Below are 17210 nucleotides of genomic sequence, written 5' to 3'. Positions count from 1 at the left end.
GAGTTTGAGGAAGACCCGCAGGAGGATCCAGAAGAGGGGCCAGAAGAAGAGAAGGGTACAGAAAGCGACTCAGGGGATGGTTATTAGAATTGGTTGATTTCTCCTCATTTCCCTACTTTGTACCTTTATCCCCAATTCTCTCTTTTATATTCCAAAACGGCAAACTATCTAAGCCCATGCAACTCTATGATGTAATCCTTGTTCCCGTTATTATCAGTCCATACTATCAATCAAAATAGATTGCTTCAGATCTAAATGTTTCAAGCCTAAATATCTATCAAACGTCCGCAAATTAGGACTACCTCCGACAATGAGAGGTCCCTGCGAATTTTAGGAACACACTAGTTTGTAATGCACGAATTACCTGCTCTATGCGATTTTCTGCCAGTATAAAATGAAGAGACTGACTCTTGCTCTTTTTCTTTTCTTTCTTCTTATTTTCTTTTGCTTTATTATTACCCCCCCCCCCAAAAAAAAGAAAAGAAAGTTGGTTTGCGTCGTCTAAACTGGCGGAGCCACCATACAATCTAAGGTCTAAGGGAAAGATGTCATCTGTAGAAGATTCAACTAAATATGCTCTGGTCGTAGCCGATAGCCCGGGGCGATCGGGGGAAAAGGACAACACTAGGAATGATAAACACGTGGCCAGGATGGCCCAAGAAATGGAATCCTTAAGGGAGGAGGTACAACATATCAGAGAATTGGCGCACCTGGTCGTGACAACACTTCCTCAACCACCCAGATGCCCTTCTTTGGATTCACTTCCAGATCATTTTCCTTCAACATCACGCCTAAACAACAACACTCCAACTCAACCCCCATCACTCAAGTCATACCTCCAGTAACTCTCGCTAACCCACAGAATCCCCCTATTCACACTCCATACGTACCATAATATCCCCAGACATAAAAAAACTAGCCTATTACCATTAATGCAACTACCCCTCATCGTGACGGAGTTACTTTCACCACCAACCAGCACATACTTGAAGCACATACCGCTACTCACGAGCGGTACATTCCCCCTGTATATGCCATTACCGAACCTACCTTTATAGAACCCATCATAGTCAGGGTGCCATATGAGATTGATCAGTACACCTAGAAGGAGAGAAAGGTCAGGCGTAAGGAAGAAGAGTCGGTATCTGAGCAGTTGCAAATGTTGAGAAGGCAAATAAAGAGTCTCCAAGTTGCCCTAGGAAGTGAAAGCCTGGACTACTAATGGTAGGGTATAATCTCGTATTTTAGTCGCTTATTTTAATTTAATTCACTACACTTTACTTGTGTTGAGCATTAATTGCTAGTATTTAGTACTTATTGTGTGTTTTATGCCTTGTAGGAGTGATTCCGAGTTATGTAGATATTGTGAACTAATTCGAGTAATTTGGAGCTTTGAAGTCTGAGTAGAAGCCCAAAGGATTAAGCTGGGATCGTGTTTGGGGGTCGAGGATCACTTCTGGACGTCAAAAATCAAGGAAGAAGTAACATCTTAAGAAATGCACTAGTGTGACGCACTGGGCGACGCAACAGTGTAATTTTGGGTTAGGAATTGACAAAGTTCAGAGGCTGGGTTTCTATGGTCTGACAAGAAATAGCACTAATACTACGCACCCTGTTACGCAAAGTGCGATGCATGAAAAGCAATAAGTTTGCAAGTTTTCCTATTTCGGCTAGGGAAGGGTGATTTCATATGGGCCCGACCCTACTTGGTATAAATACACGAAAAACGTTATTTTCTAGAATTTTGGACAAATTCGACCTAAGGAGGCTAAGGAGGAGTTGGAAGAATACGAGCACAGGGATTTCATCATTCCTTCCTCACTCAAGACCCGAATTTGGATTGAATTTATGTTTTTCTTTACTTTAAACTTATTTGTGATGAATTTGCTCCATATCTATGGAGCAGTTATCTTTAGTGTTTGATGGATTTGGTGTATTGATGATTGTTTGTGGATTATAACTATAATTTTATGTATTGAAGTATTTTTGGATGATTTAATTGTTGCATCTATATTTACTAGTTCATGTAATCGAGAGAGGCATAACTTGTGATATCTTTGCATTATCTTGTTGGTTGAGTTCATTAATTCTTCTTAGTAATCAAAAGAGGTTAGTTGAATCATTGATTAAACCTAGTTAGGAGAATAATCGAAAGAGATTTTCCTAAAGACCAATCCACTACGCATTCTTGCATATCATCACGTGCTTAAATTGGTTCATCTTGTGTGGTTAAAACTTAATCGAGAGAGGAGTTTTTGTTGAACGTTTGAACTAATAATTGAGTGAATTCAAGAGACTCACTTGATCATTAGAAGTGAATTATCTAGAGTTAGATCCCAAACAATTATCTTGCACCTATCCTATCAACCCCTATTTTTCTCCCACTGATAACTTCCCTGCTTACCTTTGTTGCGATAGTCATTAGTCAATAGCTTTAGATTCTAAGTTCATTTTTGTTATTAATCATATAAATATCAATTGTTGATTCTCTTGGATAGCAATCAAGCTAGAAACTACGAAAATACTGTTTAACTCCAATTCATGTGGATACGATATTATACTATACTATCTTTGACTAGCGAGCATAATTTAAGTGTGTATTTCGAGCTTGTCAAATTTTTGCGCCATTGCCGGGGATTGGCAATCAATAGTGTTTGAAATAGTCTGTAGAGTTAATTCAGGAATTTTTATTTTATTTAATTTTTCCCTTGTTATGTTTGGTGTTCTTGGACTGTGTGCAGGTTAGATTGGTGCATGACTCGAGCTTCTACGAAGGAAGTGCTACCATACGGTCTAGAAAATTGAAAAATAACTGCGGCAACTAAGGAAGGAAATAAATCTCACCGAGACTTTAGAAAAGGTTGGGAAATCCTCAACCAAAGATATGGCTGGAATCGGTGAGGATAATGTGGATTTGGCTGCGAGAGAAGCAGCCCAACGACGAGAACAAGCTGCATTGGATGCTAAAGAAGTAGCTATTAGAGATGCACAGATTCTCTATGAAGAAGAGAGGGGTCGTAGAATTGCTCAAAATCAATCCTTGGGTGCAGACCAATTTGAAAATATAGCTCCCATGCCTGGGAGACCACTTGGCGATTATGCTAGACCGGACTACAATCAGGGATTATTAAGTGTGAGACCACCTCCAATTGGAGCAAACAATTTTGAGTGAAAGCAAGGGTTGCTTCAAACCCTTCAAAATGATTGTGTCTTCAGAGGGAAGCCAAACGAAGATCCAAACACACATCAAATGGACTTCGAGGAGATTATGAACACCTTCTAATACAATGGTGTGTCACAAGATGTAGTGTATTTAAGGTCATTCCCCTTTTCTCTCAAAGATGATGCAAAGCAGTGGCTTCGAAGCTTGCCTACATGTTCGATTAGAACATGGGAGGAGATGACCAAAAAATTCCTTGATAAATATTTCTCCTCAGCTAAAACGGGCAAATTTAGAAGAGAAATCCATAACTTCTGCCAGAAAGATACTGAAACTATTTTTGAAGCATGGGAGAGGTTTAAGGAGATTATTAGAAAGTGTCAACATAGTGGAATTGAACTCTGAATACAACTCCAGGACTTTTGGGATGGATTGACACCAGTCTTACGTAGAATATTGAGCAATGCAGCTGGAGGCCCGTTGATGAAGAAAGACTCCAGAGGATATAATTACAATTCTTGATGAGTTATATGAAGATGCAACACATCTGCACAGGTACAACTTGATTCTATGGCCAAAGAGATAAGGAAGCTAACCTTAGCCTCGATACAAAGTGAGCCTCACGTAGCTTGTGATATATGTGGAAGAGGACACCCTACTCATGAGTGTCAAGCCTCAACTGAAGAAGTAAATATTGTGGGAAATTATAGTTTCAATGCAATGGGTTAGAGGCACCCCATTTTTTCATGGAGTTCACCTGGAGGTACTACGAATGCTTGGGAGCAAAATAACTCTAGACCACAGGAATAAGGAGCTCCAGCATACCAAAATCAGTAAAGGCAGCAATTTCAGCCTCAACATCCCATTCAACCTGGTCTAGAGGATTTAATGAAGGCTTTCATTATCAAGACAGATGAGAGGCTGGACGCTCATGGAGCATTTATCAAATAATTGGGCATTGATTTGCGAAACCTGGAGAGACAAGTGGGACAAATTGCAACAATATTATCTGAGAGGGTTCCAGGCTCTCTCCCCGCTGATACAGAAAAGAATCCCAAAGAAACGATGAATGTTATGACCTTAGAAAGTGGGAAAGTGTTGAAAGATCCCACCCTATCCAAGAAGATGTGATACTTGAAAAAGAAAGTGGGAAGCAGTTGAAAAATGATGTTGATAAAAAGAAGAAGGACCCGATGAAAACTGAGAAGTAAAAGAAGGAAGAAACTTCGAGAACGGAGGAACCTGAAGAGAGCAAGCATATGCCTGCTTTACCTTTCCCTCAAAAGATATGTAGAGAAAAGCTGGACAAGCAGTTTGTGAGATTTCTGGATGTGCTAAAATAGGTTCATGTAAATTTGCCATTCACAGAAATCCTCTCACAAATGCCTGCCTATGCCAAATTCTTGAAGGAGATCCTGACAAAGAAGAGGAAAATAGAGAAGACCTCGGTGGTGAAGCTCACAAAGCATTGCAGCGCGATATTGCAGAACGAACTCCCACAAAATTGTGTAGATCCAGTGAGTTTTACTATACCTTGCTCTTTAGGCTTTATTAATTTTGATAAGACTTTATGTGATTCTGGTGCCTCAATTAATTTAATGCTTCTATTTAATTACAGAAAACCAGAGAAAGAAATCGAAGAGATAAGGTCGGTGCCAATATCTTTGCAGCTAGTGGACCAGACGACTTTAATACCCTAAAAGATAGTGGAAGATGTGTTAGTTCGGGTGGATAGGTTCATATTTCCTGTAGACTTTATAGTGCTGAATATGGAGGAGAACAAAGAGGTCCCCCTTATCCTAGGAAGACCATTCTTAGCGACGAGTAGAGATATATTGGATATACACGAGAGGAAACTCATGCTTAGAGTGGGTGAGGAGACTGTAACTTTTGATATGAATATAACAAAGGGGGCACAAAAGGAAAAACTAGCTGCGAGTGTTGAGTGGAAAGTGAAGGTATCAAAATAGAAGGTTGCTTTGAATGAGAAAGATAGGTGTGGGGTGTATCCCAAGAAGGCCGAGAAGAAGCTGTCTGCCTGGATGTGCGCATTAGTTCGAAGGCGAGGAATGGAGCCCAACTTTGACTCAGACCCTGACTAGATGTTCAGGGAAGTTTCCTTTACCTTATATTTTTTAATTGTGTGTCATGGGGACGTGCCATAACTTAAAGTGTGGGGTGGGGGATATGTTTTATGTATGTATGTATATTAGTTTTTTTTTGTTTTGTTAGTTTTAGTAGAGATAGAAAAAAAATTTAAAAACCAAAAACATTTGAAATTTTTTGATTTTTCCCGATGATGGATATCATTTGACAGGTTTCTTGAGGGATTAAAGTCGAAAGAAAAGGACAAAAAGACTTTTTTTAGGTAGTGTAATAATTCTCCCTTGGTTTTTCTTTGTGCCGCGGTTCTTTTCCAACGTTTTTGTTTGAACCAGGTATAGTTAGTTTTTATTTTGTTAGGAGTAGGAAACCTTGTGCTATGATTTGAATTGAAAGCAATTTCTCTTGACTTCATTATACCTTGAGAATAGTGAGTGCTTTAGTGTGACGCTTAGGCTCAATTTTTGACTCTTGTACAAGTACCTTAAATTGTATGATCTTAACTTTGTTTAACTGCTTTGACTAGAGTGTCTTGATGAGTCCGATCCTGAGTGAGTTATGTGCCATGTGTGTGTGAGGTTTTGTGTTATTCTATGCATTGCATTTGGTATCTAGAACTTTCCTCGTATGTTTTCAAAGCGAAATAATAGTTTTGTTCAGTCTTGGAAATGATATAGGCATTTCTTTGTTGATCCAGTTAGATATTTTTACCCACCTAATTGTTATGTATCGTAGTTGACCCCTTTGAGCCTGTAATCTTGTTTCTTTGGCAACCACATTACAAGCCTTACCCATTTGTTGGTATTGACCATCTATTTGAAACTTTTACCTTTCGTGAGCACTTGAATTTGTTATGAACTTTGTAAAAGTGAAGTGTGGGGTGGTTGATTTGTCTTTTGAGTGGAATTATTGAAATAAAGAGAAAGGTGCATTGTTTTGAAGAAGTAAGAGCCACTTGAAATAAAAAATAAAGAAAAACATAAGTGTATGATTGTGAAAAGTGTTCTTTGATAGTGGTAACTTTATGTAATTGTGGTTAAAGAAGTAGGGAGTTAATGTATATTGATGTGAAGGTGGAGTTTTGGTTTGACATAAGTGTGGGGTTTTGATCAATAAAATGTATATATTAAAGTGCTTAGGGAGGTGTAGTCACTCTTATATCTAAATGTATCATACCCGTCTCGCAGCCTACATTACAACCAATGAAAGTCCTACTTGATCCTTGACTCAATGAGCTCAATTAGTAGAGTAGTACACTACGGGAAAGCCTATGGTACGTCTTTTGTGGCACACGAATGTTGTTTATGAGAGTGAATGAATTCTTTCTATCTTGAGTTCCTAATTGTTCTTAAATTTTATTGTGTGTGGAACTACTCTCTATCGTTGTGTGAGCGCACTTGATTCATGAAGGAAAGGTAATGTCGTTGACCTCTATGTTAGAATAAGTGAGCGGGTTGTGAAAATTGCATGGTGATTTTGAGTCAAATCTTGAGGCGAGGATGTTACGGCATTGTACTTAATGTGTTTTAAATATTCTTGGTGGGATTAGTTATGATAATTGTTGAAAAAAGGTCGTATCTATATAAAGTATAGTTAGATTGCTCGAGGATGAGCAATGGTTTAAGTGTGGGGTGTTTATGGTAGGCTATAATCTCGTGTTTTAGTCGCTTATTGCACTCTAATTCACTGTATTTTACTTGTGTTGAGCTTTAGTTGCTAGTATTTAGTACTTATTGTGTTTTTTATGCCTTGTAGGAGAATTTCAGAGTTATGTAGATGTTGTGGAACTAATTCGAGTAATTTGGAGTTTTGAAGTCTGAGTAGAAGCCCAAAGGATTAAACCGGGATCGTGTTCGGGGGTCGAGGATCACTTCTGGATGTCAAAAATCAAGGAAGAAGCAACAACTGAAGAAATGCACTAGTGCGACGCAACAATGTAATTTTGTGTCAGGAATTGACAAAGTTTATAGGCAGGGTTTCTGTGGTCTGACAAGAAAAAGCACTAATGCTACGCACAGTGCGACGCATGAAAAGCAATAAGTTTGCAAGTTTTTCTATTTCGGCTAGGAAAGGGTGATTTCATTTAAGCCCGACCCTACTTGGTATAAATACATGGAAAAATATTATTTTCTGGACTTTTGACACATATTCGACCTAAGGAGGCTAAGGGGGAGTTGGAAGAACACGAGCACAAGGATTTCATCATTTTTTCCTCACTCAAGACCCGAGTTTGGATTGAATTTATGTTTTCCTTTACTTTAAACTTATTTGTGATGTATTGCTCCATATCTATGGAGTAGTTCTCTTTAGGGTTTGATGGATTTGGTGTATTGATGATTGTTTGTAGATTATAACTCTAGTTTTATGTATTGAAGCATTTTTGGATGATTTAGTTGCATTTATATTCACTAGTTCATGTAATCGAGAGAGGCATAACTTGTGATATCTTTGCATTATCTTGTTGGTTGAGTTCATTAATTCTTCTTAGTAATCGAAATAGGCTAGTTGAATCATTGATTAAACCTAGTTAGAAGAATAATCAAAAGATATTTTCCTATAGACCAATCCACTATGCATTCTTGCATATCTTCAGGTGCTTAAATTGGTTCATCTTGTGAGGTTAAAACTTAATCGAGAGAAGAGTTTTCGCTGAATGTTTGAATTAATAATTGAGTGAATTCGAGAGACACACTTGATCATTAGAAGTGAATTATCTAGAGTTAGATCCCGAATAATTATCTTGCACCTATCCTATCAACCCCTATTTTTCTCCCACTGATAACTTCCTTGCTTACCTTTGTTGCGATAGTCATTAGTCAATAGCTTTAGATTTTTAGTTAATTTTAGTTCTTAATCATTTAAATCTCAATTGTTGAATCTCATGGATAGCAATCAAGCTAAAAACTATGAAAATACTGTTTAAATCCAATCCATGTGGTTATGATATTATATTATACTATCTTTGACTAGCGAGCATAATTTAAGTGTGTGTTTTGAGCTCATCAACTACGAGGACCTGTGTATTCACCCAGATGTGGATATGCCAGTAGGATACAAACCCCAAACATTCGATACCTCCGATAGGACGGGGGACCCTCACGCACATTTAAGGGCTTATTGCGACAAGTTGGTCAGAGTGGGGAGGAATGAGAAACTAAGGATGAAATTGTTTATAAGGAGTCTAACGGGAGGAGCACTCACCTGGTATACTCGACAGGACTCGGAAAATTGGAGAACTTAGCAAGATATTGCGGAGGACTTCATGAACCATTTTCGATTCAATATAGAGATCACTCCTAATCAGTTCATGCTGGTGAACCTGCAGAAAACACCATCTGAGTCATTTCAAGAATATGCACGACGGTGGAGGACTGAGGCTGCCAGAGCGCAACCGCCACTGGACGACAGTGAACTAACCAAGTACGTCATCCGAGCCCAAGAGGGAATATACTTTGAAAATATGATGGGAATGATGGGTCAAAAGTTCCCAGAGCTGGTTAAGATGGGAGATTTCTTAGAAGAGGGCCTAAAATCTAGTAAGGTGCAATCTATGGTAGCACTGTAAGCAGCCAGCAAAGCCATCCAGTCAGGATTAATCAGTAGTGGGAAGAAAAAGAAAGAGGAAGTCTCAGCAGTCGTCCCCTACTATCAAACTAACCCATCTCATGGATGCATCTCGTACTCCCCAAACAACCACTCACCACCACCCACTTACGCTCAAATCTATAATACCCAATCATACTACCACCCTCAACCACAATACAACCCTCATTTAGCCAACAACAATCAAAACCCACAACGTCCATATGCTCCTATCCAAACCACTACTCACCAATACCGACCTATGTATGCACCACGTCCTCGTCCCAACTTTAAAGAGAGGGGTCCCGAAACCTATACCCCGATTGCTGAGCCTCTGGCCCAATAGTTTGAAAGGTTGAGAAGTGCAGGATTGATACACCCAGTCGAGGGAAGGGTTCCTGAACATCCCTCCAAATATTTTGATGCCACTAAGTGATGCGTGTATCATTCTAATGTATCGGGGCATGATACTGAAGACTATTTCAAGTTGAAAAATGAAATTGAAACCATGATCAAGAGCGGATCCATCCAGTGAACTCCAACACCGTCTAATGTGAACCACAACCCATTGCCAAGTCATCAAAACCAGGGAGACAACATGATCACATTAGATGAAGAGTATGACCTGAAGGGAACTATTGTCACTATAGGGAATGCAGAAGCCGCAAGGATCCCTCCTCAAAAGGCTCCCATCATTATAGTACAATTAAAACCTACAGTGATAGTTCAAACTTATCCGCAGTAACCTGTCGATGCTACTCAGGGTAAAGAAGATCGGGAATACAAAACCATCCCATGGACCTATCAGCAAAAGGGAAAAGCCAAAATAACAGACTCTGCCGCAGCCTATGTATGACTAGGTCTGGGAGATGCTACTCCCCTGAAGAGGTCGATCGAGGAAATTTGGGGAGAGAACAAATTTCAAGGAGGAACATAAAAGACCTAGAAGCCTCGGAGTTTTGGAAAAGGATGTCGAGTAAAGAGTATTCACTGGAAGAACAGTTAAAGAAAACTCCAGCGCAGATATCCATCATGGATATACTAATGAGCTCTGACAGTCATAAGGACGTTTTATTGAAAGTACTAAGCGGGGTAAGTGTACCAAGTAACACCACCAACGAGGCATTGACCGCGACAATTGGGAAAATGGTAGAAGCATACATGATCACTTTCAGAAGAGACGAACTTCCTGTCGAAGGCGCAATTCACAACAAGGTTCTTCACATAACTATCAAATGCGGGGACAAAGTGGTATCTCGAGTGATGGTCGATGGAGGATTAGGAGTCAACATTTGCATGCTCTCTACCCTGCGGGAGTTGGGAATTCATTTGAGGGAGGTCAAGGAAAGCCATGTAAGGGTGAGGGCCTTTGACGGTTCACAAAAGGATGTTATTGGCGAAATTTATCTAGCCTTGAAAATCGGGCCGTTTGACTTTCCAGTGCTATTTAAAGTGATGGACATCTCCTCTTTTTACAATTTGCTACTAGGCAGGCGCTGGATATATATGGCAGGGGCCGTGCCGTCTACCTTGCACGAATGCATAAAATTTGAGTGGGGATGCCAGGAGATTGTGGTCCACGACGAGTGCGGTCACTCCGCCTTTTTGGATTATGTTGTCCCATTCATTGAGGGGCTAGACGGAGTCGCCTTCCATGCTATAGAAATCATGCACACTACTGAGGAGGAGAAGACTGGACAGAATCTAAAAATGCAATCGCCATAAGGGAGATGATGAAATATAGATATAGGCCAGGAACAGGTTTGAGAGCCAAGGCAGATGGGATCATAGAGGCAATTGAACACAATGGGCAGAAAGGAAAGGCTAGCATAGGATATCAGCCTCTGGAAGGGAAAACTCGCACTGTTAGCTCTAGGAAAAAGGTTTTTGTGCCAGAGCATGTTGCAAGTTCAGGACAGAGTGCAACACCTGAAGATGATATCATCGACGGGATGGGGTAGTTGTTCGTGAATATGATTGAAGAATATTGTGAAGGAAATTACATCAAGACACCGACTATCAGGGATGTCGAACCAAGGGAAGAGCTGCAAAATTGGACAGCCAGTCCATCTTTGGTTCGTAGGGAGCCTTGGTAGTATGGAACAATAAAAGTTTTCTTTTGAAAAAGCATGGTCAATTGAGGCATGTACCGTGTATGTACCTTTTTGTCATTTGCCTCTTGTGAACGCTTAAGATGTTCCCTTTTTGATGAAATAAAAAGAATCTTTTCCTAAATATCGCAATTTTATTTTTACTGCTTTATTTATACCTAGCTTTTATTTTCAGTAATCAAACCAATAAAAACCGTGTTCCGCAATTATGACATGTAATGAAACTGTTGAGCGCAACGATCTGTATTACAAAAAATATGATGAGAGTGTGATGCCAGACAATATCCCACAGGAGATCAAACAGCTGGAGAGTCAGAAGAAGCCCAACCTCGAAGAAATAGAAGTAGTCATCCGTGTTCCGCAATTATGACATGTAACGAAACCGTTGAGCGCAACGATCCATATTACAAGAAATATGATGAGAGTGTGATGCCATACAACCTCCCATAGGAGATCAAACAGCTGGAGAGTTATAAGAAGCCCAACCTCGAAGAAATGGAAGTAGTCAATCTTGGAAGCGAAGAAGACGTGAAAGAAACCAGAATCAACATTCACCTAGAAACCGAGAAGAAGGAAAAAATGATTGAGCTCCTCCGATAGTATGTCGACATATTTGCATGGTCCTATGATGACATGCCAGGATTAAGCATTGACATTGTCTCGCATGGACTACCCACTGACCCTACCAGACCGCCAGTCAAGCAGAAACCTAGAAATTTCAAACCTGATTTATGCCTGAGGATAAAGGAAGAGGTGACCAAACAGATAGAAGCAAATGTAGTAAGGGTCACCAACTATCCAAGCTTGTTAGAAAATATCGTCCCAATGCCCAAAAAGGACGAAAAGATCAGAATATGTGTGGATTATCGGGATCTTAACAAAGCTAGTCCAAAGGACGATTTCCCCTTGCCAAATATCCACATTCTCATCGACAACTATGCGAAGCATAAACTGAAGTCGTTTGTGGATTGTTTCACTGGATACCACCAAATCTTAATGCATGAGGAAAGACGTAGAGAAGACAACAACATGTGAATAAAGGATCAACATGCCTATTGATTCCATGTGAATGAAGAACCAGATGGAAACCTTTGAATCGCGACATCAAGAAGTTCCTTGCAGCCCAGGAGTACCCAAACAATGCTACTAATGGTCAAAAGCGAGCCCTCAGGAGGTTGGCAAACCACTTTTTCCTTAACGAGGAAGTCTTGTATAGGAAGACTCTAGACTTAGGTTTGCTGAGATGTGTCGACGCCACCGAAGCAACCAGGATGTTAGAAGAAATACATCCAGGGACGTGCGGACCCCACATGAACGGATTCACGTTGGCCAAGAAGATTTTGAGAGCTGGATACTTTTGGATGACTATGGAAAGAGACAGCATCCGCTATGTGTAGAAGTGTCACCAATGCCATATCCATGGAGATTTTATCCGGGTTCCACCAAATAAGTTAAATGTAATGTGTTCACCCTGGCCTTTCGCCGCCTGGGGCATGGACGTGATAGGACCCATAGAGCCTGTAGCATCAAACGAACATCGTTTCATTTTGGTAGCCATCAACTATTTCACTAAATGGGTCGAGGCATCTACTTACAAGGCCGTCACAAAGAAGGTAGTGGCATATTTTGTCCGGAACAATATTATTTGCAAATTTGGGATACCAGAGTCTATCATCACTGACAATGCAGACCTCAATAGCGACCTCATGAGGAAATTTATGAGAACTTCAGAATCATCCACCGCAATTCCACAACTTACATACCACAAATGAATGGGGCAGTAGAGGCAGCTCACAAGAATATCAAGAGGATTCTGCGAAAGATAGTGGACAATCACAGACAATGGCACAAGAAGTTAGCTTTCGCTTTATTAGGTTACCGGACTACTATGAGAACATCTACTAGGGAAATGCCATACATTTTGGTATATGGCACCGAAGCAGATATACCCGCAGAAGTCGAAATAACATCCTTAATAGTCATTCAAGAAGCAAAATTAGACGATGCAGAGTGGATATACGTAAGGCAAGAACAAATCATGTTCATTGATAAGAAAAGAATGGATGCAGTATGTCATGGACAGTTATACCAGAATAGGATGACTAGTACATTTAACAAAAGAGTGAAACCTCGCCAATTCATGCCGAGGCAGTTGGTTCTGAAGAAAATCTTTCCCCATCAAGAAGAAGCTAAAGAGAAGTTTGCACTGAATTGGAAAGGTCCTTACGTGGTCTAGACAACACTTTCTGGTGAAGCTATAATCTTAGCAGAAATGAAAGGAAGATTCAGCACGAAGCTTATCAACTCGGACACAATCAAGAGATATTACGCCTGAAGACAAATAGAGTTAGGATTTTTGATGTAACAGAACTACGTTCAACCTGACTTCCCACAGAGGGATACGTAGGAAACCCACATAGGGTTTGGTTTCTCTCCCCCTTTCTCTTGTAATAGAAAAACTAAATGTCATTTTTGTATGTTGTTCAGGAACTACGCCGACTTGATTTCTTCAGAAAGGAATACATAGGCAATCCACGTCGGATTCAGTCGTCTTTTGTAATTGAACTACGTTATGGCCTGATTCCACTTGGATACGTAGGCTGTCTGAGTCAGAATCGGCAATTTTCATTTCTTAATTTCATCATTTTGCATCTGTTGTAATTAAAATACATTCCGACCTAATTTTATTTTGGATACATAGGCTGCCTGAGTTGTGCTCGATCGTTTCATCACATTTCATCATTATCACACGAACTATGTTCACTGATTCCATTTTGAAAATGTAGGCAACCTGAAAGGGTTCGGTCATAACCTTAGGAAACTTCTATAATGCATTAGCCTTAATTAGGATGCAATCATAACAGCAAGTAGCCGCATTGTCAGAGACGCCATGGAAGATTGACATCAACGGAACGAAGTTCTCGAAGAGATACGTTCACGTGTAGAGAACCTTTCGTAACATGTCATAATTCAGGGTGACAACGTTTGCCTTAAAAGAAACAAGTATTTTCAAAATATTTTCTAAAATTATATATAAAGTAATATGTTCCATCTACCAAATTTCGTGACACAATCATTTCAAAGGCGGGGGCAAATCAATATCATGGTCGACGCAATCCAACTTTCCCCCTACTAAGAATTTTTCTTTGAGTGCAGGGTCAACAGGGAGTAAAGGAACGTTGGGACTACACTGGGGCAAATGACAGACCCGTCACTTGCCTAAGATTATCTCTCCTCCTTTTACATTAACTTTTTTAGAACAACTAAGACTAACTCTTGAATCCTTTACAGGTGCTTTGGAATCATACATCTAACACAAAAATCTGTAAATAGCAATTTTCTGCTCAATCAATCGGAGCACCATGTACAAATCGAATGACGGCTTCTCTCATTGAAGTCCTGTAAACAACAAACCGTCGGCTCAACCAACCGGAGCACCTTGTACAAATCGCACGTCGGCTTCACCAATCGATGTCTGGTATATTGAAAACCTTTAGCTTAATCACTCGGAGTGCCTTGTAGAAATCGAACATCGGCTTCTCCAACTGGAGCCTTGTATATAGAAAACTACAAACATCGCCAACAAAAAGCAATCAACAGCACCGCTCCGGCAATCATGGATGCTGGAATAGACAATCGCAAACCTCATCACCAACGTTCTGCTAATTAATGGCCGCTACCTAGCTTCGCAGTCAAGAGTATCTCTTGGGCATGCTTATATTTTATTTAGCTATTACTTTGAATGTTTTAACATTTTTTTCGTGCAGCTTTAGGAATGATTTTGATCGCTCCCGAGCGGAGAATACTTTACATTTCAGTGCAAAGCTCTCCCAACAAGCGGAGACGCACTCTACAAATCAAGCTCTCCCAACAAGCGAAGACATTTCTCAGTGCAAAGCTCTCCTAGTAAGCGGGGACGCACTTTACCAATCAAGCTCTCCCAACAAGCGGAGATAATTTTTAATTACTCCGACAGCTGCGAAACGGTACTCAGCACGGCTAACAAATCAAGTCAGGATCAAGTATCTCATCATCCCAATCCCAAATAACAGCTCGCCGATAACTAGGCATCACCATTCCTGCATCATTTACATCGCATCTTAATATATTTTGCATTACAATATATTGGTATACGTGTATTTCATTTTTTTTTGCAGGGACAAACACCACAATGTGGAACTATTTCTTAGTAGTAGACCGAACTACAACTCTCTAGGGACAGCCAACCCAGTAGTGGGCCCAAGATCCCAGCTCAAGATGACTAGCGAGCTCAAAATTTTGAATCATTCAAATCAGGCCGCAAAATTCAAGCTATCATGAGTGACCAATCTTCTGTCTCGTTGTATCGTCACAATACAATACTGGGGAAATTCCTACGAGTGTCGCTTAATCAAAATCCATACTCCAGAACTACATGAGGCCTGATCCTCGTTAAGTCCGAGGTGTGTAAGCAATTCAAAGCCAGAATTCGGCCCAATATTCCCAAACTTTCCTAGATTATTCCTCAACTCAATTCCTCAACTTCTTTGCCAGAAAACTCTTTCATCGTCTCCGGTCAAAGAGAGGCAGCTGTTGACATCCAATTTTGACCCTCTTTTTTAAAATTAATTTATTCACGCTTAACAATTTACAATAAATACTTTAAAAATATTTTCTACTAATGAATATCTATATTATAAATTAATTAAGTATTAGTTTCAAAATTAATCATGTAGTACTGATATTGTGTAATTACAAATGTATTTACTATAATAAATTATAACTTTTGTATATACATTACATAGGTTTTATAATTTGACAAAATTACTCTTTAATTTCCAGTGGATTAGGTTACTATGTGAATATAATTCGAAATATGTGTCATTTATTGATAATTAATTAAAATAATTAGCAACATATAGTAATTATAATTTTACCACATATTTTTCATTGAAATTGTTAAGTTTATTTAAATTGATTTTAAAAGGGTTAAAAAACTAAAAGGCTACAATTGCAATTCCTTAACTAAATACAAAATGGCTATTAGTTAAATTATTTTTAGTCCAAAAACTAAGCCCAATTCGGATTTGACCCAGTCCAAATACCCTATCTTATTCCAAGTTGGCAATCCATACCACTCCTTGCGAACCAACGAGATCGTGCCACGTCACCCTCCTGTATCACTAACAAAACAAATACACGTGCATCTGAACCATTAATTCATCTGATCAACGGCTCCCATTTAATCCCAGATTTTCCTTTGATTTTAAAATAACCGTCCAAAGACCCCATCTCCACCGTTCAAACCTCATAATCCAATGACCATTAAAATTCTTCCTAAAAAATCCTAAATACCCAAAATTCTAGGGTCGTTGATCACCATATCTAACGGCCCGTATTCTATATCCTAAGCTTAACCTTAGAGACGCCCAATACCCCCAAAACCCTAAATCATTTGCAACCTGTCCAGCCGCCCTTCTTTCCCATTCTTATATCTTTTCTCTCGTCTGCCCTAGCTCCATCAATCAACATACCTTGCACATATTAGTCCAATGTCGTGAAATTAACCTTAAATTATCTCATTTGTCCCCCATATCCACGATTCTCGCTGAATCTTTGCATGTTTCATCATCGAAATTCAAATCTCCCAAATCCAAACACTAACCCTAGAGATAAAACTTCAAATGGCCCTTGACCTTTCAAATCCATGGCATGCATGGTTGTTTATTTTGTTCCTGTACTCTTGATCTCGTCATTCTTTCAATTTTCACCATTCAATTTCAAAAGCCCCAATCCAAGAAGTCAGACCAAAAAATGAAACTTCAACTCGCCAGATTTTTTTTCGTCCTTTCAAATCAAAGCAAGCATGAGATGTTAGCTGGCTTCATCATTAATATTCGACACCCAGAGGTCAAATGCAATGACCTCTGGTATTAGGGTTTTGACCAGTGGTTTCTTGTGCTTCAACATTCAGCCTCTCATATCTCTCCACTCATGTAAACTCAAACACTGATTTCCCCTATGTTCTCTCTGATTTTACCTGACTATGCTTACGTCATCAACTCATCCTCACTCTCCACTATCTTAGTTTGAAATCTGAAACTCTAAGGCCTTAAATGGCACTATAAATAGGGCCTTTAATGTTCTCATCTACAATGACCTAACACTGAACATACATACAGTCACGAGCACTAAGCACACAAAGACACTAAGAACATTAGGGTTTCTGGTCTTATCTTTCTTACTATTTCCCTTCTCTTTTGTCGAGTTCTTTT

General features: G+C 39.6%; 1 protein-coding gene and 1 non-coding gene across 2 annotated transcripts; one reads left to right on the top strand and one right to left on the bottom strand.

The window, feature by feature from the left end:
- Positions 1 to 3448: 3448 nt before the first annotated feature.
- On the bottom strand, positions 3449 to 3555 carry LOC142177725 (small nucleolar RNA R71). Its single transcript, XR_012706284.1, has one exon. It is a non-coding gene; the product is annotated as a small nucleolar RNA R71 (small nucleolar RNA).
- Positions 3556 to 12724: 9169 nt separating this feature from the next.
- On the top strand, positions 12725 to 13192 carry LOC142177233 (uncharacterized). Its single transcript, XM_075245704.1, has one exon. The coding sequence runs from the start codon at positions 12725 to 12727 to the stop codon at positions 13190 to 13192; it is 468 nt and encodes a 155-aa protein (XP_075101805.1).
- Positions 13193 to 17210: the final 4018 nt, after the last annotated feature.

This window comes from Nicotiana tabacum, chromosome 23 (genome assembly GCF_000715075.1).
Source record: "Nicotiana tabacum cultivar K326 chromosome 23, ASM71507v2, whole genome shotgun sequence".
Lineage (NCBI taxonomy): Eukaryota > Viridiplantae > Streptophyta > Magnoliopsida > Solanales > Solanaceae > Nicotiana > Nicotiana tabacum.
This window is presented reverse-complemented; position numbering and strand designations above follow the sequence as displayed.